The 22,414-nt window shown below is 45.0% G+C and overlaps 1 protein-coding gene across 1 annotated transcript in view; it reads right to left on the reverse strand.

Moving 5' to 3' along the window:
• Window positions 1–14,503, reverse strand: part of SIX5 (SIX homeobox 5) — a 34,523-nt gene extending 20,020 nt beyond the window's left edge. The window contains exon 1 of the mRNA XM_033956134.1: window positions 13,628–14,503. Coding sequence (XP_033812025.1) covers window positions 13,628–14,256 — 629 coding nt within the window. The 5' untranslated portion in view covers window positions 14,257–14,503. The remainder of the gene's footprint in view (window positions 1–13,627) is intronic.
• Between the last annotated feature and the right edge of the window lie 7,911 nt (window positions 14,504–22,414).

The following is a 22,414-nucleotide window of genomic DNA, read 5'->3' on the forward strand; positions in this document are numbered from 1 at the left end:
AGAGAGCCTGCTAGTCGAGGGGGGGGCAGGGAGAGGTGCTGCTGCTTGACTGGAACATAGTGGAAACAAAATAATGGTGATAGGGGCAAGAAAGTAGAAGGCATCCTGGTGCTGTAGATGCGACATCATCGTAGCAGCGCATCGGGCCTCCCTGACCTCCTTGGGCCCGAGGCACGTGCCTACTAGGCTTACCCTTTAATCCAGCTCTGGCAGTGGGGGGTGGGTAGGTTGCCGAGCCGCTGAGCTGATCGCGCCAGCCGCCATCAGCTCAGCGGCCCCTTTTTCGGCACTTATACCTGTTTTGACTTGGTCTAAGTCAAAACGTATAAGTGCCGACTAGGCAACTGCCCAAACTTTTGGTTATTCCTGCTGTACGCCTAGGTGTAGGTCAGTCCACCTCCCGCCCTTTCCCCTCCTCTAAAAACGCCTCTTTTTGCTCTATGCGTTTAGAGGCAGGGGAAAGGACTAAGCTGGTTTTAGATATGTCTAAAACCAGCTTTGATTATGGGTACTTGGACGATCAGGCTTTTTGATCGTCCAAGTACCCAATTAGGCCACTTTATAGACTTTTTTTTTTTTTATTATGAGCCCCACAGTTAGTTACCGTAACAGATGTTATCCAGGGACAGCAGGCAGATATTCTCACTGATGGGTAACATCACCGAATGAGCCCCGGTACAGACCACTTTAAAAAGTTTGCAATAGCCCGAACCGTGCATGCGCGAGTGCCTTCCCGTCCGATGAGGGCGCGCGGTCCTTCAATTAAAATACGCCAGCTAAGAAGCCAACCCAGAGAGGTAGGTGGGTTGTGAGAATATCTGCCTGCTGTCCCTGGATAACACCTGCTATGGTAAGTAACTGTGCTTTATCCCAGGACAAGCAGGCAGCATATTCTCACTGATAGGTGACCTCCAAGCTAACAGAAATGGAATGGTGGGAGTGTTGGCCAAAGAAAATATAATTTGAAATACAGAGTGGCCGAAGTACCCATCCCGTCTGGAGAAAGAATCCAGACAATAGTGAGAAGTGAAGGTATGAACTGAGGACCAGGTGGCAGCTTTACAGAGGTTCTTAATGGTGTAGATCTAAGAAAACAAACAAAAAGCTGCCAGAGCTCGAACTCTGTAGGCTGTGACAAGACTATCTCATGCCAGCCAGACTGAGCATAGCAGAACGAGATGTAGACAGCCAGCCAGGCGTAAAACGTTTTCCTGAATAAGGATGACCTAACTTTTGTGAATCAAAAAAAAAGTTAGAGAAAAGTTCGCTGAGGCTTAGTCCGGTCAAAGTAGCAGGCCAAAGCCCAGGTACAGTCCAAAGTATACAAAGCAGTTTCTCCAGTAGAATGAGGTGTAGAAAGATACGTAGGCAGAACAAGTGACTGGGTGAAAACAAAAGTGATAACTTTTAGAAGAAACTTTGGACGGGTACGAAGAACCTCCTTGGCATGATGAAAAACTGAGAAGGATGAATCTGCTACTAATACAGGTAACTCACCGACCCTCCTGGTAGAGGTGAGAGCAATAAGGAAACACACTTGCCAGGCAAGAAACTAAAGATGAACTGCCAAAAATTGGTTTCAACAAACTGGAAAGAACTACAGTAAGGTCTCAAACGACATGAAGGGACTAGAAAGATGGTTTCACGGGGGAAAAAACCCTATCATAATCCTGGAAACCAAGTGAAAAGGGCTACAATAGAGCCCAAATGACAGCAGAAAACATGAGGTGTGGTTATACATTAAAAATCCCTATAATGAATCTGGAAACCAGAGGAGAAGCAGTAAGAAGTTAACCCTCGACTGACAAAAGGAAAAAAATGCAATAGCACTGGAAAGAAGTCAGAGAGATACAGAGCAACAAAAGTAGAACAAATGCATGAGCAATTCCACTATGTAGGAATGTAGAACATGAAGATAAAAAAAGACATCAATAAGAAAAACCAAGACCACTCTTAATGGGAACACTGTGAAGTGGCTAGTTACTTGGAGACATCCAGAAGATAACAAATAGACTGAGAAGGACGCAACCCGAGAAAAAGCAACTGACAATGGAATTCAATGCAGATTAGAATGAATCAGAGACCTCTGAGTCGGATTGAACCGAGTATGGAATATCAGAAGAGGTATGAGTTCCCTGAAGCTGAGTTGAAAAAAAGGGAGAACCCATGTAGTCAGGGCCACCATGGAGAAAGGAGACATATGGTGGCTACTGCTCTCTCGAGCTTGAATAAAAAACTCAATAAGAGAAGAAATGGAGGGAATGCATATATAAACATACCTGTACAATCCAGGAGAAAAAACAGCTGCTATCAGACAGAGAAGGGACACAACAGGAGAGAGCCCAAGCCTCCTTGCTTGTTTATGTAGTACATAACTACTGGATTGATTGTGCAAAGGAGGAGGACTTGAGGGCAGAGTAGGTGATGAAAAAACCATGAGGGCCTAAAACATCATTCTGAAGCCTAGGAAATTGATGTGAAATTTCCGTTCCTTGGCGGTTGAAAGACCCTGAAGGTCAGATCATTCATATGAACCCCCCATGCAGAAAAAGATGCTTCAGTCATGATGACCATGCAAGGAGAAGACAAATAAAAAAGGGAGACCTCTGGAAAACTAGAGGAGGTCAGCCATCAGTGAGATGATATCAGAGATATACATGCTTTGAGAGACGATTCCTCTCCTGAGATCACTGGAAAACAAATGTCCAATGAGGAATACAAAAATGTAGTTCCCGTTGTGTTAACAGGAACAGGGAAAGTCCTGTTGTTCATTAGAACCATCATGTGTCTGGCAAAAATGGATTGACACAGACAGATGAGACTCTGAAAGTGATCTGGAAGAAGAAACGCTCGCATGAGAGTGGTGTCTAGGAGTACCCCAATGAAATATAGACATGAATGCGGGGAATTTAAAGTCAAAGCCTAGAACCAGAAGAAAGAAGATGGTCTGAGATGTTGCTTGAACCACTTCCTAAGAAGAAATAGCCGGGAAAAAAAACAGATGTTTAGAAAAAAAACAACCCTGAAGGCTGTGTGATTGAAGAAATGCAGCCATCACAATCAGACACTTCATGAAGAGTCTGAGAGAAAAAGCCAGACCTAAAGAAAGGACCTATACTGGGAATGGCAATGACTGAGTTGAACTGAAAAGTATATACTGTAAGCCGTACGAATTGAAATATGTGGAAGCTTCCCTGAAAATCAGAAAGCAGAGCCATGAGGTCTGAATGAGAAGAAACTAGTCCTGAAGTACCTCTCGACCAGAAAAAGGATAAAAGTTTTGATATCCAGAAACATTGCAGTCCTCCGATGTACTTAAGAATGAAGGAGAAATGGTATAGAATTCCCGACTCCACTAATTGAAGAGGACCCCTTGAGGGTAATCAGCATAACAAAGGAGAACTGTACAAGATCCAAAACAGACTCTTCTTGGAAACAAGGAGTTGAGAGCAGAGTGAAAACATTGAGGGGCATAATCGAAAGGGACGTCTAAGTCCGTTTACGTCCATCTCGCAAGTCGTCCAAAGTAAAAAACAGCTTAAGACATATTTTTGAAAAATACGTCCAACTTTTTTTTCATTTCGAAAATCATCTAATTATACGTCTTGCCAATCTGATCGTCCAAGCCGCTAAATCGTCCATCTTTATATCACATTTTCGTCTAACTTTCCGTCCAAGTCCAAAACGCCTAGAACAAGCCCTGTTGAACATGGGAGGGGTCTGCAAAGTGATGGACTGCACACCCAGACATGGCACCTAAATAGTGGGGTACCTTACAGGGCACTGCTGTGAACTTCACAAAAAGTGTGCCATGTCTTCTCCTCCCTACAGCTCCCTTATAGGTTACGGTGAACCTCCCAAACCACCTCCAGAATCCCATAGACCCACTTATCTACCACCCCAATAGCCCTTATGGCTGCAGGAGCCACTTATTTGCCAGTAAAAAAGGGTTTTGGGGGTGTATAGGGGAGTGCACATGTTTAAATATCAATGCAGTGATTACAGGGGCTTATGGGCATGGATTCTCCTCTCTATGGGTCCCTAACCCACCTCCAAGACGACTTAAGCTGCCTCTGTGCTGGGCGACTAGGCTTTCCTATGCCAGGCAGCCAGGTGATGATGGTCTGGAGGCTGAATTTTAAAGGTGTGATTAATATTTTTATGGGGGTGGGGGGGGGTCGGTGATCACTGGGGTAGTGTGTGGGGGTCTGTTTTATGTGTTTGCAGTGCTTATCTTGTGAGTTTAGGTGGGTTTTTGTGACTTAGACCATGTTTTACATGGTCTAAGTCACAACGTCCAAGTTCTGTCGATCGTGGGCTGTATAACATTCGGTTATACATGCTGTATGACTAAGTCTAAGTCGGCCCACATCCCGCCCAACTCCCGCCCTTGACACTCCTCCCGAAACACCCCGTTTAGCTTCGATCGTTCAGCGGCACTATGAAAGCCTAGGTCATTTAGAAATACGTCCAAAACCCGTTTTTAGTATCAGCACTTGGACGTTTTTGCGAAATGTTCGTCTAAGTGCCGACTTAGGCTGGTTTTTGGATGTATTTCTCTTTCGATTATGAGCCCCATTGAGTATAGAAACCTGCTCTATGAAGAAAACCCAGAGAGCTAAGGCTCATAGCAATGCATGAAGAACTGAAAACAGTCTCCAAAATGTAGAATGTTGACATTGCGGAAGACAGGAAAAAAAGGTAACCGCAAATCTTCATTGAGAAGAATGTAATGAAGGTGAAGACTGCTACTTAGACGTGACCAGAAAGTCTCACCTGGTCCCATGAACAGACAACTTCTGAGTAAGCATGTCCCAGCATAGCCCTGGAAGCACTAATGAAGGCACCCCTCAAACAAGGATTATGTGCCAGCCTGTCCTGGTGGGTGATGATAAGAAGAGACACTTAAATTCAGATCAGATCTGTAAGAACAGAAAAGAGGTGCTGAAAAACATAGACACTATACGTGTGAGCAGAGAAAGTGTTAACAAAAAAACCACATAGGCAACATATGAATCTAGTATGCCTATTTGGCTAACAGGCCCCTAATCCACTCTGCCCAGAAAGGTAGAGGCCGCTACACACTAGTCTGTAAAAAAAAAAAAAAAAGACTCCACCAGTAGGGATTCAGTGAAACCTTCTTAGTGTTTCGAAAGGCATATCAAAAATATTCTCATAGATCAAGTTTCTTTATTTTTTATATACTGTCTATCAAAACAAGTGTCTAAACAGTGTACAATATAAAAAGATTGTAAAAAACAATTAAAATAGGTAAATAAAAGCAATATTTTATCAAATATTAAAAATACTAGATGAATTTAGGTTAACGTACATGAAAGAAGGAAAATAGGGGAGGGAAAGGTTGTTTAAAATACATCGAAGTAAAATTAATTTTAAAAAAAGGACGGTAAATGGGGAGTGGCAAAAACATTAGGATGGGAATCACTTCAAAAGAAGCTTTAGATGTCATGGAAGGGAATCAAACAAACCTTGGTCAAAAAAATGACTTTGTCAAATCAACTGCCAAGTGAATGATACAAGGTATAGACAGTCCCCTAAGAAATTTGGAGAAAAATAAATTCACAACCCTACTGAATAAGAAAAAGAAGCATGTGGTGAAAACAACCCACCGCTTCAGAGAGATATGGGGTGTTGTGCAAAAAACTCCCCTCTCTCAGAAAGTCAATCCCAAACTATAAGTTCATGTAATCCTTTTTCTTCTTCTCTACCCACTATTTTAAGTTCTTGTAAACTGTGTCGAGCTCCATTCTCATGGAGATGATGCGGTATATAAACTTAAAGTTTAGATTAGATTAGATTAGAGTCGATGTCGAAGGCTGAAGACAGCTTAATGACTGCAAAGCCTTCCCATACCGAATCGACACCGACGCCGGCAACTTGAAGAAGACCGGTGTCGTGATATATGAGTCGTAAGACTCATAGGACACTCCTGTGAAAGTGCTACCGGTGTCAAGAACTCAGCCAGATTAGCACCAGAAAAAACGGTGTCGACATGGTTGTCGACAAGAACAACTGAAAATACAGCTGAACATGTCTGTGTCGACAAAGGTGTCGACAGGAACTGAACATACAGTTAAACATGTCGGTGTTGACCGAAGTTATAGACATGAAAGGAAAAACTGCTGAAAAGAAAAACATCGGTACCGCTGGCTGCCTCGTCAGTACCATCAGTACTACACTCCAGAGATGAAAATGCCGGTATCAAGGCACACATCATGAGCGGGGTGGAAAAAACCTGTTCAGCAGGGAAAAAAAAACACCGGTACCCTTGGCCCATGAACCAGTACCATCGGTGTTGCTCCACACTTCCAAAATGAGTATGTCCGTATCAAGGCACTCATCGATATCGAAGCGGAGCTAAAGAAAGGGCTGACCAAGGTCGGCAGGATTAGACTCACTGCTACAATGACCTGAAGCCCAAAGGAGAAGTTTGCAAGCCAACTTACCTAGATAGGATCGGGCCCAAGCAGCAAAGTCCATATCAGTGCGGATTGGAAAAACGGTACCAGAAGTGCAATGGGCACCAGATTACTGACATCGGTGGGTGCCGGATTCCTGATGGCGACGAGAAGAAACTATTTCTAAAGAACCCGCATGAAAATGCGCTGGTGAGGAAAAAAGGGGAAGAAGAAAATGGCAAGGCCAAGGTCCCGACATTGCTAGAATTACTGAAGGATGTCGGTGAAGACAACTTCCCCAGCAAAACAACTGCTCAGATAAAAATTTAGCAGGAAAAACCTGCATGGAATAGCCATAAGGTGGGGAGAAAACATATGGCGATCCATAAGGCTCCACCAAGCCAAACCGACGACGTTAAAAGAAAAAAATAAATAAACTATAATTGTTTAGTTCTTTTTTTTTTTTTTAACTAACAATGAAAGAAAAGAAGAAACTGACAAAAGTCAGAAAACCGCGAGAGCGAGAAGGCAGTGAAAAGAAAAATTTTCAACAGCCATTGAAATGCGACTTCTTAGCTCCGCGGAAACTAAGAAACTGAAGGATCGCACGCCCTCATCAGGCGGAAGGCACTTGCGCATGTGCGGTTTGGGCTATCGCAAACTTTTTGAATTCTTAAAGTGGCGATGCACTTTTTAAAGTGGACCGTACCGAGGCTCCGTCGGTGATGTCACCCATCAGTGAGAATATGCTGCCTGCTTGTCCTGGGATAATATAAAAATGCCTGCAAGCCTGAGGGTTACTGAGGTGGTACATGTTCAGGTACAGTATGTATTTCCCTGTCTCTGGAGGGCTCATTATTTAAAATAAGAGTAACAAGAGTTGCAGTAGAATATGAACCTGGGTGCCCTGAATTAAAGTCCACTGCACTGAACCTGTGTGCCTGAATTAAAGTCCATTGCACTGACCACTAGGCTGCCTCTCTGCCCTGAAGGATGTCTGTGTAGCCATTTTTGTACAAATGCTGCCAGACATTCTCATCCCTGGTTTTATTGGCATTCATTATTTGGACATTTTTTTTAGGAAGGTCTCATATATTTTTGAAAAGGAAGCCCCCAACATTTTTCCTGTTTGAACAAAGCTGTGGGATGGGATGTCCTACTCATAACATAAGAAGGTCCATCATGCCCAGCAGTCCGCTCGCGTAGCGGCCCAACAAGTCCAGGACCTGTGTAGTAGTCCTCTATCCCCCTCTATCCCCTTTTCCTTCAGAAAATTGTCTAATCCCTTCTTGAACCCTATTACCTTACTCTGTCCTTTCACGCCCTCTGGAAGCTCATTCCAGGTGTCCACCACCCGCTGAGTGAAGAAAAACTTCCTAGCATTGGTTTTGAATCTGTCCCCTTTCAGCTTTTCCGAATGCCCTCTCTTTCTTGTAGTTTTCGAAAGTTTGAAGAATCTGTCCCTCTCCACTTTCTCTATGCCCTTCATGATCTTGTAAGTCTCTATCATATCCCCTCTAATCCTCCTCTTCTCCAGGGAAAAGAGCTCCAGTTTCTCCAGTCTCTCCGTGTATGAAAGGTTTTCCATACCTTTTATCAAATGCGTTGCTCTCCTCTGAACCCTCTTGAGTATCGCCATATCCTTCTTAAGGTACGGTGACCAATATTGGACGCAGTATTCCAGATGCGGGCGTACCATCGCCCGATACAACGGCAGGATAACTTCTTTCGTTCTGGTTGTAATACCTTTCTTGATTATACCTAGCATTCTATTCACTTTCTTAGCAGCCGCCGCGCACTGTGCCGACGGCTTCATTGTCTTGTCCACTATTACCCCCAAGTCCCTTTCTTGGGTACTCTCAGTCAATAACATCCTTCCCATCGTATAGCTGTACCTCGGGTTTCTGCTTCCCACATGCAATACTTTATATTTCTCTACATTGAACTTCATCTGCCATCTCGTCGCCCACTCTCCTAGCTTATTCAGGTCCCTTTGCAATTCCTCGCAGTCCTCTTTAGTCCGAGCAGCACTAAATGGTTTGGTATCGTCTGCAAATTTTATTATTTCGCACTTCGTTCCTGTTTCTATATTATTTATAAATATATTGAATAGCAGCGGTCCGAGCACCGACCCCTGCGGAACACCACTCGTGACCCTCCTCCAGTCCAAGTAGTGGCCTTTTACTCCTACCCTCTGCTTCCTCCTCGCCAATTCTGATTTGGATGATCTTTTGAAAATGCCCCTCTACATCACTTATTTAAGGACTAAATTTACCCAATTGACCAAATTTCATTGATAATTAAATTCAGCTGATTGAACACAGCCAGGCTTGATTACTGCCAGCCCTGTTGATTCTATATCTCACTATATATTGAACTTTACCATGAGACTAAAGTACTAGGCACCACAAAGTTACTAAAGCAATCAAAGGATACTGCAGAAGAGAGAAGAAAAAAAAAGTTATTAAAATATATAAATCTGGATAGGGTTATAAAGCCATTTCTAACATCCTTCCATTCTACACTCTCACTTGCCAAACATGAATACTGAAACATTTAACCATCTTCGTGCCAACTCTCACCGTCTCTTTGCCATACTAAACTCTCTACTCAAATTACTCCCACCTCCTATCCCCTCCTCACTTTCCCCCCAAACGATGGCATAGTTCTTCTATGACAAGATTCACCTTGAATTCTCAAGCAAGTCACCTCCCCCACCATCCTTTCCAGCTGTCCACTCTGCCAACTTCCCTTTAACAACCCCTGCCACCTTTTCCTCCTTTTCTGAAGTCACATAAGAGGAAACTACTCATCTTTCCTCTTCCAAACTCGCTACCTGATCCTCTGATCTGATTACTACCCGTCTACTCGGAACTATTGCTTCCATTGTCATCCCTCCCATCTGTTACATCTTCAACCTATCGCTCACCACTGCAAGTTCCTGAAGTCTTCAAACATGCCATTGTAATATCTCTCCTCAAAAAACCCTCACAACACTCCACATCCCTTCCATCTATCGCACCATTTCCCTCCTCCTCTTCCTATCCAAACTACTCAAACATGATGTTCATCATAGCTGCCTGGATGTCCTTTCTTCTCATGGTATTCTTAACCCGCTTCATTGCCTTAGAGAAATAAACCTAGGGTTTACCATATTTATGAAAACAAAAAAGTGAGGGGGCTACAGAAACAACATGGAGGGAGGGATGGAGACCTCATCCAAAACCCTGCCAAAACTCCATCCACAGCCCCACCCACACTCTACCCATTTCCTTGGTTCCCCTTCCCATCCTCTGTACCATTTTAGTGCTTCTATCTCTCTCCCTTCCCTCAACCCTCCCCCTCTCCTGTGGGTGCGTCTTTCTTTCTCTCTCTCTCCTTTCAAGCCTCCACCACAGGTGCCCCTGTCTCTCCTTCCAAACTCTTCTCCTGCTATTTCTGTTTCTCCCCTCCCATTCAGAACTCTCTCCTTTCCATAATGGTTCTCTAGCCCCATCTCTCCATCTATGCTTTTTCTCCAGCTCCCCTTCATGTTGTTTCTCCAGCCACCCTTCCCTCCCTCTTACGACACTGCTTGCCCTCATGACCTCTCTAGCTCCCAACTCCCCTATCTACCTCTTCCCTGGGCCCGGCTGCTGTAACTGAATCTTCAGGCAAGCCTGCTGCTGCCGGCCTACCCTCTCTGCAAGTCCTTTTTATGTGGGTACAGGAAGTTGCTGCAGAGCGGCAGCTACCAGGACAGGACGGCAGCAGGCTTATCTCATTGCTGCTGCCAGCTACCTGAAGATTCAATTACAGCAGCCGGACCCAGGAAGGAGGTAAGTGGGGGAGTCCGGACAGCTGGCTAAACCTAGACTCCACCATTTAAAAAAAACATCCAGGCACCCGGACAGTCTTCGAAAAAGAGGACGTGTCTGGGTTTTCCTGGATGTCTGGTAACCTTAAGTAAACCAAGTGGTCCAACTAGTAAGCAGAAATCTAAGCACACCTTCCTGCCTACTGCTTCCCCTTGCCCTTTCCCTTTTCTGCAGGTACCCTGTGCTCTGAAACCCATATACATTCTTTTAACTACTAGGGGAAGAAAATTTTCAGGTAAAAATATTTACTAACAGGGCTTCCCACTTTTTATGTATTCTTTCAGAGGCTCCAAAGAAAAGTCAATAGCATTTAATCCTACCTTGATTCATTTGCAAAGCAATACTATATACACTTCAATCATTCTAGATTTATACCCTGGATGTACTGTCTGAAAAATCTCAATCTTTGGGATGTTTGACCCTTGCCATCTCAGGATTTATGGCTGTATAGTAGGAGTGTCCTGTGTTCCTCTTGGTTTGGGGTAGCTCTCTCCTCTGGGTGAATTGGTGCACAGAACCCCCCTCCCCAACAATATGGGGGGGCTACTCTTGGTTTGGGGGAGAAGTGTACTCTTACAGGGTAGTGATTCAGTGTTGCCAGTTGGGTGGTTTTCCCGCCCAATTGGGCTACTTTTTATGTCCCACAGCGGGATATAAAGGGCTTGGGCGGCGGGTTTTGGGGATATTTTTTTTCGCAAATAGGCTATTTTGGACAGGTATTCTGAGTAACGGAGTTTGCAGATTTTTTTTCATTGGTTCTGCTGTAGGACGAGGCCAATCACAAATAACCTTAGGAACTCTGAGATCGTTTGTGATTGGTCCATTGTGCCGCAGCACAGCAAATAAAATGTCATGATGAGACTGATCCGGGTCCAGCGCCGTGGCAGGAACAGCCATATGCACACAGCCATATTGCTGATTGGTTGGGAGATGCAAGGCTAGAACAGGAAGAGAGTGTGAAATGCACAGAGCAGCAGCCAGAACAAGCTGTCAGAATAAACTTTCTTTTGTGCAAAGTAAAACCAGTTCCTGGAAGTTGCTGGCTCTAGACTTTTTCATGAAAAGGAGCACTTCATTTGAATATACTATAGATTTGGTATGTGCATCTGTTTTGTGGCTTTACTCATAAATATGAAATAAAATTGCAAGGGCTTGGACCTTTGTGAAATATACACACTACAAATGTGAGTGGGGTTATAATCATTTAATTTTTATTATTGATATTTTGATTGTTATGGAATATTATGTATTTAAGAAAAAAAAATCTATTTTTTCTTCTGTTCTTTCCTTTTCTATTTGGAATGGAGTTCTTTTCAAAATTGTAATCCGCTTGGATCCTTTTTTTGGCTATACTGTATATGCGGTATATAAAGTTTTTAATAAACATAAACATGAACAATAGTGTTCGGTGTTTGTTGCCTTTTGCTTTGCAAAAATTCACATCATCCTGTTGTGGGTTGGTTTGTTTTTTTGGGTGAACCACTGGAGGGGAAATACATTTGGCTAATTTTTTAGTATCTACTGTATTTTTCACTCTTATATCTTATACCTTATGGAGCAAATACTAACTAACCCCCCCACCTTAATTCCTCCTGCGGTCCAGCGCTGTAGGGCAGGAGCTTTCAGTCTCCTGCCCTTCCCTCCGGTTTTTTCCCGAGCAGCAGAGTCAGAGCGGCAAGAAGGCAGGCGCAAATTTTTTGCTTCCTACCTTGTCCCACGCTGCTCTGTGAATGGCTGCCCCAGTTCTTGCGAGAAATGGGCAGTCATTCACAGAGTGGTGTGGGACAAGGCAGGAAGTGAAAAACTCACACCTGTCTTCTTGCCACTGCTGCTCAGGAGAAAGCAGGATGGAAGGGCAGGAGGCTGAAAGCTCCTGCCCTACAGCGCTGGACCACCAGAGGAGTTAAGGGGGGCCCTGCCTGCTTGCTTGCCTCAGGGTGGAGGGCCCTGCCTGCCTGCCACTAGGCCTGCCTGCCTGCCCTGTCCCAGCCTACCAATAGATCACCAGAGGGGGGACAGGGTACAGAGCTTGGCAGGAAGGGGGGACAGGGTGCAGAGCCTAACAAGGAGTGTGGGGTTGGGTGCAGAGCCTGGCAGGGAGCGTGGGGCTGGGTGCAGAGCCTGGAAGGGAGTGTGAGGCTGGGTGCAGAGCCTGTCAGGGAGAATTTGGTTGAGAATGTTTTTTTTCTTGTTTTCTTTTTCTAAATTTAGGGTGCGTCTTATGGAGCAAAAAATACGGGTATTTATTTTTCTATACTGTTCTCATAGGGGAGCTCAAATCGGTTCACATGAATTAATCAGGTACTCAAGCATTTTTCCCCGTCTGTCCCGGTGGGCTCACAATCTATCTAATGTACCTGGGGCAATGGGAAGGATTAAGTGACTTGCCCAGGGTCACAAGGAGCAGCGTGGGTTTGAACCCACAACCCCAGGGTGCTGAGGCTATAGCTTTAACCCCTGCACTACTCTAGAAATCAAAATTTAGCAAAAGTGAGCCAGATATAGGACAATCAAGCCATTGTGACATCACTGATGAGGTTGACTCTTAGGCACTGGTGGAATGAGGCATTATGACATCACAATAGCAGCTCTGCTTATCAGGCTGAAACCCGTCACACTATTTATTCATTCATTTTTCTATACTGTTCTCCCAGAGGAGCTCAGAATGGTTTACATGAATTTATTCAGGTACTCAAGCATTTTCCCTGTGTCCCAATAGGCTCACAAACTACCTAATGTAGTTGGGGCAATGGAAGGGTTGTGCCCAGGGTCACAAAGAGCACTGTGGGCTCGAGATAAGGAGCTAGGACATTAGCACTCAGACTTAATGGGGTGGGCCAGTAGAGTGGGCAGACTAGATGGGCTATAGCCCTTTTCTGCCGTCATCTTTCTATGTTTCTATGAACCCATGGTGGTGGTTAGGCAGGCTTAGACAGACACGATTCTATATAGGACACCCATGTGCGATTTCTCTAAAGCTGCTTAGGCATCTTATGAGACTGGGCGTCCTATACAGAATCTGGCCCCTTATGTCCAGAAGTTTGAAGAGCTTTTAATTTTGGTAAGGACTTTTACCTTAAGTACTTGTTTTATTGTGTTTTTCCTGAATGTTTTGTATTTGAGTTTTGTTCTTTTGTACACCATTATGGACTGTTTGGGATATGTGCAGTGTATAAATAAACAGTTTGTATGATAAATTAGAGGCATTTCCAGCAGCAATTTTGGAATTTTTTTTTGCCATCTGGCAACCCAGCTTCTCTTCATCTGAGGGAGGGTGCAGGAGTCTCTCAGCACTCTAAAGATGTGTGGTGTGGTAGGGTTGCAGGGAGGGGTGACGCGGGATCTGCTCACCTCTTGGCGGTCGCTCCCGCTCCTCCTCGGTCGCGCTGGCGGCGGTTCTTGAACCAGTTGCTAACCTGCGTGAGGGAGAGGCCGGTGGTCTGGGCCAAGCGCCGTTTCTCGTCCGGTGCCGGGTAACGGTTGCGGCGATAGCAGTCTCGTAGGGCGCTGCGCGAACGCTCCTTGAAGCAGTAAACCGTCTCCTCGCCATCCCAGATGGTGGGCGGAAGCGGGAACTTCTTGCGCAGCCGGTACTTGTCCACTGCGCCCAGCTGGCGGCCCCGGGCGCGCTCTGCCTCGCGGTACCGAGCGCGCAGGAAGAGGTCCTGCAGGAAGCGGTGGTGGCGGGGCGGGAAGGGCCGGCTCTCCAGTAGCCGGTACAGCTCGGCGAAGTCCTCGCGCTGGAAAGCAACGAGCGCCCGCGCGCGCAGCAACGGCTCCACCTCACCCGCTTGCGGCGGGGGTAGCGCGGCCAGGAAGGCGGCGAGGCGGGAAGCGGCACCGGCTTGTAACAGTGCCTCGCACACGCACGCCACCTGCTCGGGCGTGAAGGAGGCCGGTGGCTCTGAGGGGGGAGGGGGTGCCGCCGCTCCGGCTCCGGCTCCGGCTCCAGAGTCCGGGCCTACCGAGGACGAGGCCATCTTTCCCGGATCCGGATCCTGATCCTTCCCCCCCCCCCTCCTCTTGCGGGAGGAATGCTGCACGTCACCGGCCCGCCGTGCATGCGCCCCCCGCCCCCGGGGAGGCCCCGTGCCCCCGGCGCCGCTGCACCGAAACTTTCCCCCGACTCTTCTGCAACTTTTGACTGCTGTTGCTCCGTCCGTCGCAGTCCCCCCACCCCCCTGCCGCTTCCAGGCCCGCCACGTCCCGCCTAGTCTGGCCGCGGCTTCCTGTCCCTCGGTGTACCGCCAGTCCTATCATTCCTTATTTCTGTAGCGCTACCAAAGGCACGCAGCTCTGTTAATTAAACACGCAAGAGACTGTCCCTGCTCGAAGGAGCTTACAATCTATGACAGACACAGGGGTGGATCAATACAGTATATGTTGCTCATGAAGGGAAAGACAAAGGGGTGAAAAGGTACAGAGAGTAGAGACTACTGAGGGAATGAGAAACAGATGTAGTGTATTACAATTTGGAAGCATTAGGACCTAAACCTGGCTTGGATTTGAATACCGCCACAGATAGTGCCTGGCATACTGATTCAGGCAGGTTGTTCCAGGTATATGGCAAAGCAAGGCAGAAGGGGCAGAGTTAGCAGTAGAGAAGTGGACAGACAGTGGAGTTGCCATGATGGGGTGTGGGAGAGAAAAGAGAAGAGAGATATTGAGGAGCTGCAGTGAGTACTCTTGTAGGTCAGTAAGAGGAGTTTGAACTGTAGCAGAAGCAGATAGGAACCAATGAAGCAACTTGAGGAGAGGGGTAACCATGAGCATAAGCACCCTGCGGAGGGCGCAACAGAATTCAGAACAGATTGAAGGGGGAAAGATGGGATAGTGGGAGACCCACAAGAAGCATGTTGCAGTAATCCAAGTGAGAGGTGAGGCGTGTGTGGATAATGGTTCTTCTGGCAGTGTGCTCAGAAAGGAAACACTAGATTTTAGCAACATTGTAAACAAAAAGCAACAAGTTTTGGTGGTTTGTTGGATATGCGAAGAGGACAGAAATGAGTCAAAGATAACCCTGAGGTTGATAGCTTACAAGACAGGGAGGATGAGAGCGCTATCCACAGAAATAGAGAACCTAGGGGGAGGAGAGGCAGGTTTAGGAGGAAAGATGAGGACTGCTGTCTTGGCCATGTTTAACTTTAGATGACGGCAAGACATCCATGTAGTGATGTCAGACAGGCGGCTGAGGCTCGATCTTGGGTTTCCGTAGAAATTTCAGGCATAGGTAGATTTGTGAATCGGCAGCACAGAGATGGTACTGGAAGCCATAGGAGGAGATTAGAGCTGCAAGGGAAGAAGTGTAGATGGAGGAAAGAAGAGGACCCAGGACAGAGCCCTGAGGTACGCTGACCAATAGTGGAATGGCAGTGAAGGAGTATCCTCCATAGCACACTAAAAGTGCAATGGGAAAGGTAGGTAGGAAGAAAACCATAAGATAACAGAGCTCTGAAATCCAAGTGAGGACAGCATATCGGTGAATAGGCAGTGATCTACAGTGTCAAACACTGCAGTTAGATCATGGAGGATGAGGACGAAGTACTGGCCTTTGGATATGGCCAGGAGCAGTTCATTGGAGACTCATTAAGGACAGTTTCCTTAGAATGGAGAGGGCAAAAGCCTGATTGAATGGGGTCAAGAATAGCTTGAGATGAAAGTCAAGACAACGGCAGTGAATAGCATGTTCAGGTAGCTTGGATAAGAAGGGGAGGAGGGAGATGAGGCAATAATTGGAAGTACTGGTAGGGTCCAGCAAAGGTTTTTAGAGGAGCAGCATAATAGTGTGTTTGAAGGCGTCACGTACAATCACAGTAGAGAGGGATATGTTGACATGCAGATAGCAGGGATGATAGGAGAGATGGTGATCAGTAGATGGGAGGGGATTGGCTCTGAGGAACAGGTGGTGAATTTGGAGGAGGAAAGAAAATGTGCATTTTCCTCTGATTTCGGAGAAGGAAGAAAAGGCAGCATGGATCAGCAGACGGGAGGAGGGAGACGCAGGGGTGATTCTGTCGAGAACACAGCGTTAATCTTGTTAACCTTGTGGAAGTACTCGGCTATGGTCTGGGGAGAAAGTGAAGGAGGAGTTGGAGATGAGGGCATTTTGAGTAGAGAGTGAGGGTTGAATCCAAGAAAGTCAAGTGGAGGTAGTAGTATTGTTTCGCAAACGAAAGGGAGGATTGGAAGGAGGTCAGCAGGAATTCAACGTAAACAAAGTCGGCGTGAGCGCAGGATTGTAGCTAGTGACGTTCCACAGATTGGGTACAGGAATGTAAGTAACGGAACTTAGAGGTCAGCCAGGACTGGAGTTTAGCAAGTTTTATAGGACGTGAAATTGCGAGCCATGGAAACGAGGGTGAAATACTCATGTGGATTAAAAACTGGTTGGCGGATAGGAAACAGAGAGTGGGGGTAAATGGACAATACTCGGACTGGAAAAGCGTCACGAGTGGAGTGCCGCAGGGTTCGGTGCTTGGACCCGTGCTCTTCAACATATTTATAAATGACCTGGAAATTGGTGATTATATTTGCAGACGATACGAAGATATTCAGAGTAGCGAAGACAAAGAAGGATTGCAACATGACATAAAAATGCTCGAGAAACGGGCTGTGACATGGCAAATGAGGTTTAACGTGGATAAGTGTAAGGTGATGCATGTCGGTAACAAAAATCTTATAAACAAATACAGGATGTTCAGTGCAGTACTTGGAGAGACCCCCAGGAAAGAGACTTGGGAGTGCTGGTCGACAAGTCGATGAAGTTGTCCGCACAATGTGCGGCGGTGGCGAAAAGGGTGAACAGAATGCTAGGAATGATTAAGAAGGGGATTACGATTGAAGAAGGTTATTGTGGCGCTGTAGCAGGCCATGGTACTCCCCCACCTGGAATACTGGGTCCAGCATTAGTTGCCGTACTTGAAGAAGGACACAGTACTACTCGAAAAGGTCCAGAGAAGAGCAACTAAAATAGTTAAGGGGCTGGAGGAGTTGTCGTACAGTGAGAGATTGGAGAAATTGGGCCTCTTCTCCCTTGAAAAGAGGAGACTGAGAGGTGACATGATTGAAACATTCAAGATAATGAAGGGAATAGACTTAGAAGATAAAGACAGGTTGTTTACCCTCTCTAAAGTTAAAAGGGGGTACATTCCGTACAGGCGTAAAGAAGTTCTTCACCCAGAGAGTGGTGGAAAACTGGAACGCTCTTCCGGAGCACTGGTCTTTTACCTAAGGGCCGCGGCAATTCTTATGTTCTTAAATGGGAGGAGCAAGTGTATCAAGGGCAGAGGAGAGGATAGTATTTGACAGATTTGCACAGCGTAGTGTTTGAGAGAAGGTGGGAAATAGTGGCAGACAAAAACACATGGTTCAATAGCCTGAAGATTCTTGAATGTATTTGTGAGAATCGGTTGTGTCTGGGGGGAGGGTATCGAGTCGTGAAGGTTATCAGGATAGTCAGTGAGAGAATTGAGGTGGAGAAATTAGCAACTGGGGAGTTAGAGAAGAGGACAAGGTCCAGGCAGTGACCATTCTGGTGTGTAGGGGTAGTGGAGCCTAACTGAAGACTGAATGAAGATATTAGAGCAAGAAACTTTGAGGTATAGGAGAGATGTCTTCAGCATGAATGTTGAAAGTGTGTGTGAGTAGTACATAGAAAGTTTGATAAAAGCTCTAACAAAGCAGATAGTCCTAAAGAACAAAGTAATCAGGGTGAATGGAATGAATCTACAGTCTTAAGCTTATGCTTGGAACCCAGTCCCTACAAGCTATGATAAAAATATGTCTGACTAAAGGGGGGTGGGTAGGATAAAAGGTATTTGGTACTAGAGTTTAAGATTTCTCTATTATTAGAAAAACCTGACATAACTGAAGCCCATAATACTAAGGGAACCTCGAGAGGGACTAGGATCATCTTAATCATATGGTTGGCATGATTCCCCTTCCGCTGATCCAGGTAGAGAAATAGGGCAGTGTGGTGTATGTGGTGCGCATTATCACCATTTTTATCCATTAAAATACTTTCTACGTTTCATTTACATCCAATGTTTATGTTCATTAGGACCCCTGAAGAAGGCGTGTTGTCCAAAACACGGACCGTGTCGGGTCCCTGGTTTGGTAATAAGGTTGTATATACCATTAGAGTTTGAAATAAACAGTGCCTGCATCTTGTACATAGTTTGCAGTTGTTTTTGTTTTTTTGTATGTGGTGCGCAGACAATTGAGGGAGAACTTGCCAGCAGCATTCTTAGTAAAGTGCATTGGGATTTTTACAAGGCACAAGAGGAGAGGCAGTCAAGAGACATGTAGGGCGGTCCCAGGGTCGACTCTGAGTCCAAGGGGTGGAAATGTGAAGTTCCAAATACTTTGTGCCATAAAGATTGAACTGAAGGAAAAGACTTGCTATATGGAAAGTGCGTGGAATTTACTGCACATTATCAGGACTATTATGGACTATTTTTGTGGTTTTTGTTTCAAGAAGCTGTATGAGTTACATTTGTGAGATATGCCAAGAAGTGGACAATTATGATTGGCTAAAGGAGACCCAGTGAACTGTTAATTGGCAGAATAAATGATTTGAGCTTTGCTTGGCTGGTGAACCGAGTCCTTTTTGTTGCCATTCCAGGGAGCGCTGATCTTACTCCTGTGGCAGAAGTTGGGTCCTCTGTCAAGTTGGCACAGCCCAGTCCAGCCCCATCACAACACAACACACATCAATCCATGCCATAGGCAGAGGGGAGGTAGAGGTGGAGAAATACCAGCAAACTATGCAAATGCTTTTTTTCTATACTGCTGTGGCACAAATATGCTGCCCCCACCTCAATTTTTTTTGAACTTCCACATCTCATACATTCGGCAGCTTTTAACGAGTGCACATGAAATGCACCTTTAACACAAGCACATGAGACATGCTCTTTATACATGTGTATATTATATGGTCCCCAATCCCATAAAAAGTATTTTTATGGGCATCCACATCCAATCAGCAGCCCAGACCTGCCGGTATATGTTTCTAACATAAACGTTTTTGAACGCTATCAGCACCTCCTGACCTGTCACTAATTTTGGATCATTAAAGGTTGACGCTTCATTTTAAACATCATCTAGGCATCGGTTGGAGTGCTCATTTTAATACTGATGAGCTCGTTGTAATCCATTTACAGCCGATTATTGGAGGCTGCTATAAACCATGGAAAAGACCACGATTAGCCATTTTGTGCATCAATAGCTGAAATACTCCAATCTCCAATTTCCATCAATAACACCGAATTAGAACTGGTTACCACTATAAAAATTTTAGGCGTCTTAATCGATGATAAACTTACCTATCATGACCATGTTAGCAATATTGTTAAATCATGTTTTTATAAATTGCGTTTAATTCGCTCACTTGCCAAATTCCTAGAGCCTAAATCTATTAATATTCTAATTCATTCTTTAATAATATCCAAAATAGATTATTGTAACTCTCTCCTTCTTAACATTACTCAAAAAGAAAAAAGAAGGCTGCAATTAATCCAAAATACCGCCGTGAAACTGATCTACAATGCGAAAAAATATGATCATGTTACCCCCCTGTTGATTAAATCCCATTGGCTTCCGGTAAGCCACCGTATTACTTTTAAATTACTGTTTTTAGTTTTTAAAGCCTTGAGTTTCAATGAACCACAATTTATCAACAGGTGGTTAATCCCTTACAGCACTACACGATCTCTCCGCACGATTTCTCACAAACTTCTTTCTGTTCCCTCAATGAAAGTTATAGGAATTAGACGGCACGACATGTTTTCAGTTATGGCCCCCCAATCATGGAATCTTTTACCCCAATATATTAGAGAATTAAAAGATTTAACCTTATTTTAAAAAAACCTTAAAAACATTTCTCTTTAAAGATGCTTACGATTCCTAGCATACTAATTATCGGTTTTTACTTAAGTAGCTAAAATTACCCCCCCCCCTTTTTTGTTCTTTCCTTTTATGTTTTTCTTTCTCTCCTATCTAAACATTGTAACTTTCTCCCCACTTACCCACACAATTCTTGTAAGTTTTAACCCATAACAAAAGTTATTTTGTATGTATGTATTTTGTATATTAAGTTTTAACCCATAACAAAAGTTATTTTGTATGTTAACACCAATATTTTATCTGTATATTTTATTATGTTGTACATCGCTTAGCAATTTAAATAGGCGATTCATTAAGAACAAATAAACTTGAAACTTGAACTTGAACTAAACTAGTTAAAACTGGTTTAGCACTGATTGAAGGCATGGTACATTTTGAACATATGGGCCTCAAATGCCATAGTTTTGTCAAGCCATTTAGGCTTTTCAGGGAATTATTTTGAATGCTTTCTTTTTTTTACTTTCTTTTTTTTACTTTGTGTGCTTGGTTGATGTTTGTATTCCTGTGCTTTGTTTTATGTGAGTATTTTTATAATCTTATGAGTGTGGAGTCACGTGATATGTTGAGCAGAGTAGGATGTATTCTGCTCGAGCTCCGGGGCCTCGGAGCCTTTACCTCCCGCAATACTTATTTCTTTTTGCTATTCTGCTGTGATTTGGGTGGTGTTGGTGTATGGACAAGTTTGTCCACCATTTGAGCCCGATTATGAGTGGGAGAGCCACTCGTACGGAAAAAGAAAAATCAACACATTCCCAAAAGCTGGACCCCAAGATGGCAGTGCATGAGTTGGGCCCCGCGCTGCAACTTTCAGCAGAGCATATTGAAGCGCTCTCGGCGTCTGTAGTGCGGGCCCTGGAAGCTAGATTCGAGCAACTGTCGGGGCAGCTTACCTCCATGGAAAATCTTCTTGCTGACACCACGAGGCACACAGGGGACCTTGAAAACAGGGTTGCCTTGACGGAGAATGCACAAACTACCTCGGCGGCGGAGTTGACTGCACTTTGGGAGCAGGTGTGTCGGCAGACAGAGAAGCTAAATGATCTTGAAAACCGCTCCCGGAGAGATAACTTGCAGTTGGTGGGCTTCCCCGAGTCTGTGTCCGATTCTGGCGTGCTAACTACAGTGGAATCATGGCTCCGACAAGAACTTCCTTTGCATGAGGGTATGGGGCCGATACAATTGGAACAAGCGCACCGATTGGGAAGACGGAGTGATGACCGTGCTCGGGCCCGAGTGATTATATTAAAGATCCACAATTATGCCCACAAGGCAGAATTGCTGCGTCAATATAAGCTGAAAAGGAACACACTCTGCTACAATGGGGACCCTGTCCAGTTGTTCCAAGACTACTCTCCGGCCTTACAGGAGAGGCGCAGACTATTTTCTCTGGTGTGTTCTACACTATATGCCCGCAAACGTCCTATACCCAGCGCTCTTGAAGATTTCAACGAGCGCTGGGTGGAAGACTTTTGACACGGTGGCATCAGCTCAAGCTTATTTGGACACGCTACCAGAGGAACCTAGTACTTCTAATTCCTCATGATTGGCTTGTTTTTGTTCATTGCCTGTTTGCTTCTGCCATGTTCATGGGGCTTTTCTGGGTTGCATGAGCGACTCATATGAGAATGTTTTGGGGTTCGTTGTGAGCCCTAGCCTTTTGCCGCTCGGCTCTTTGATTGATGTGAATGTGATTGTGGGGACAGTTTGTTGGGATTGTAGGTGAGGTTTTTGTTGTCTTGCAGGAATTGCTCTTCTTATTTACTTGCTTCTTTCTCTCCTTCGTTGACTGGTGGTTGCTGATCTATTCCAATAGGCCTCCTCACCATTATATTTCCCTGATACTAGATCTCCAGGTCTGGTAGGAGTGCCTATGGATGTCTTAGTGATGAGGGAGGGGCAGGGAGGTGTGCATGTCCTAATCTAATCTAATCTAAACCTTAAGTTTATATACCGCATCATCTCCATGAGAATGGAGCTCGACACGGTTTACAAGAACTTAAAATAGTGGGTAGAGAAGAAGAAAAAGGATTACATGAACTTATGTGTAGAAGGGGGGAGAGAAAGGGGGGGAAGGATAGAGCTACAATTTGCTGAAAAGCCAGGTTTTCAGTTGTTTGCGGAATAACTGAAGGGAGCTCAGGTTCCGCAGCGGGGTGGTGAGATCGTTCCAAAGACCTGTGATTTTGAAGAGAAGGGATTTTCCCAGTTTGCCTGAATAGTGGATGCCGCATGGAG

This window comes from Geotrypetes seraphini, chromosome 8, assembly GCF_902459505.1.
Source record: "Geotrypetes seraphini chromosome 8, aGeoSer1.1, whole genome shotgun sequence".
Classification (NCBI taxonomy): domain Eukaryota; kingdom Metazoa; phylum Chordata; class Amphibia; order Gymnophiona; family Dermophiidae; genus Geotrypetes; species Geotrypetes seraphini.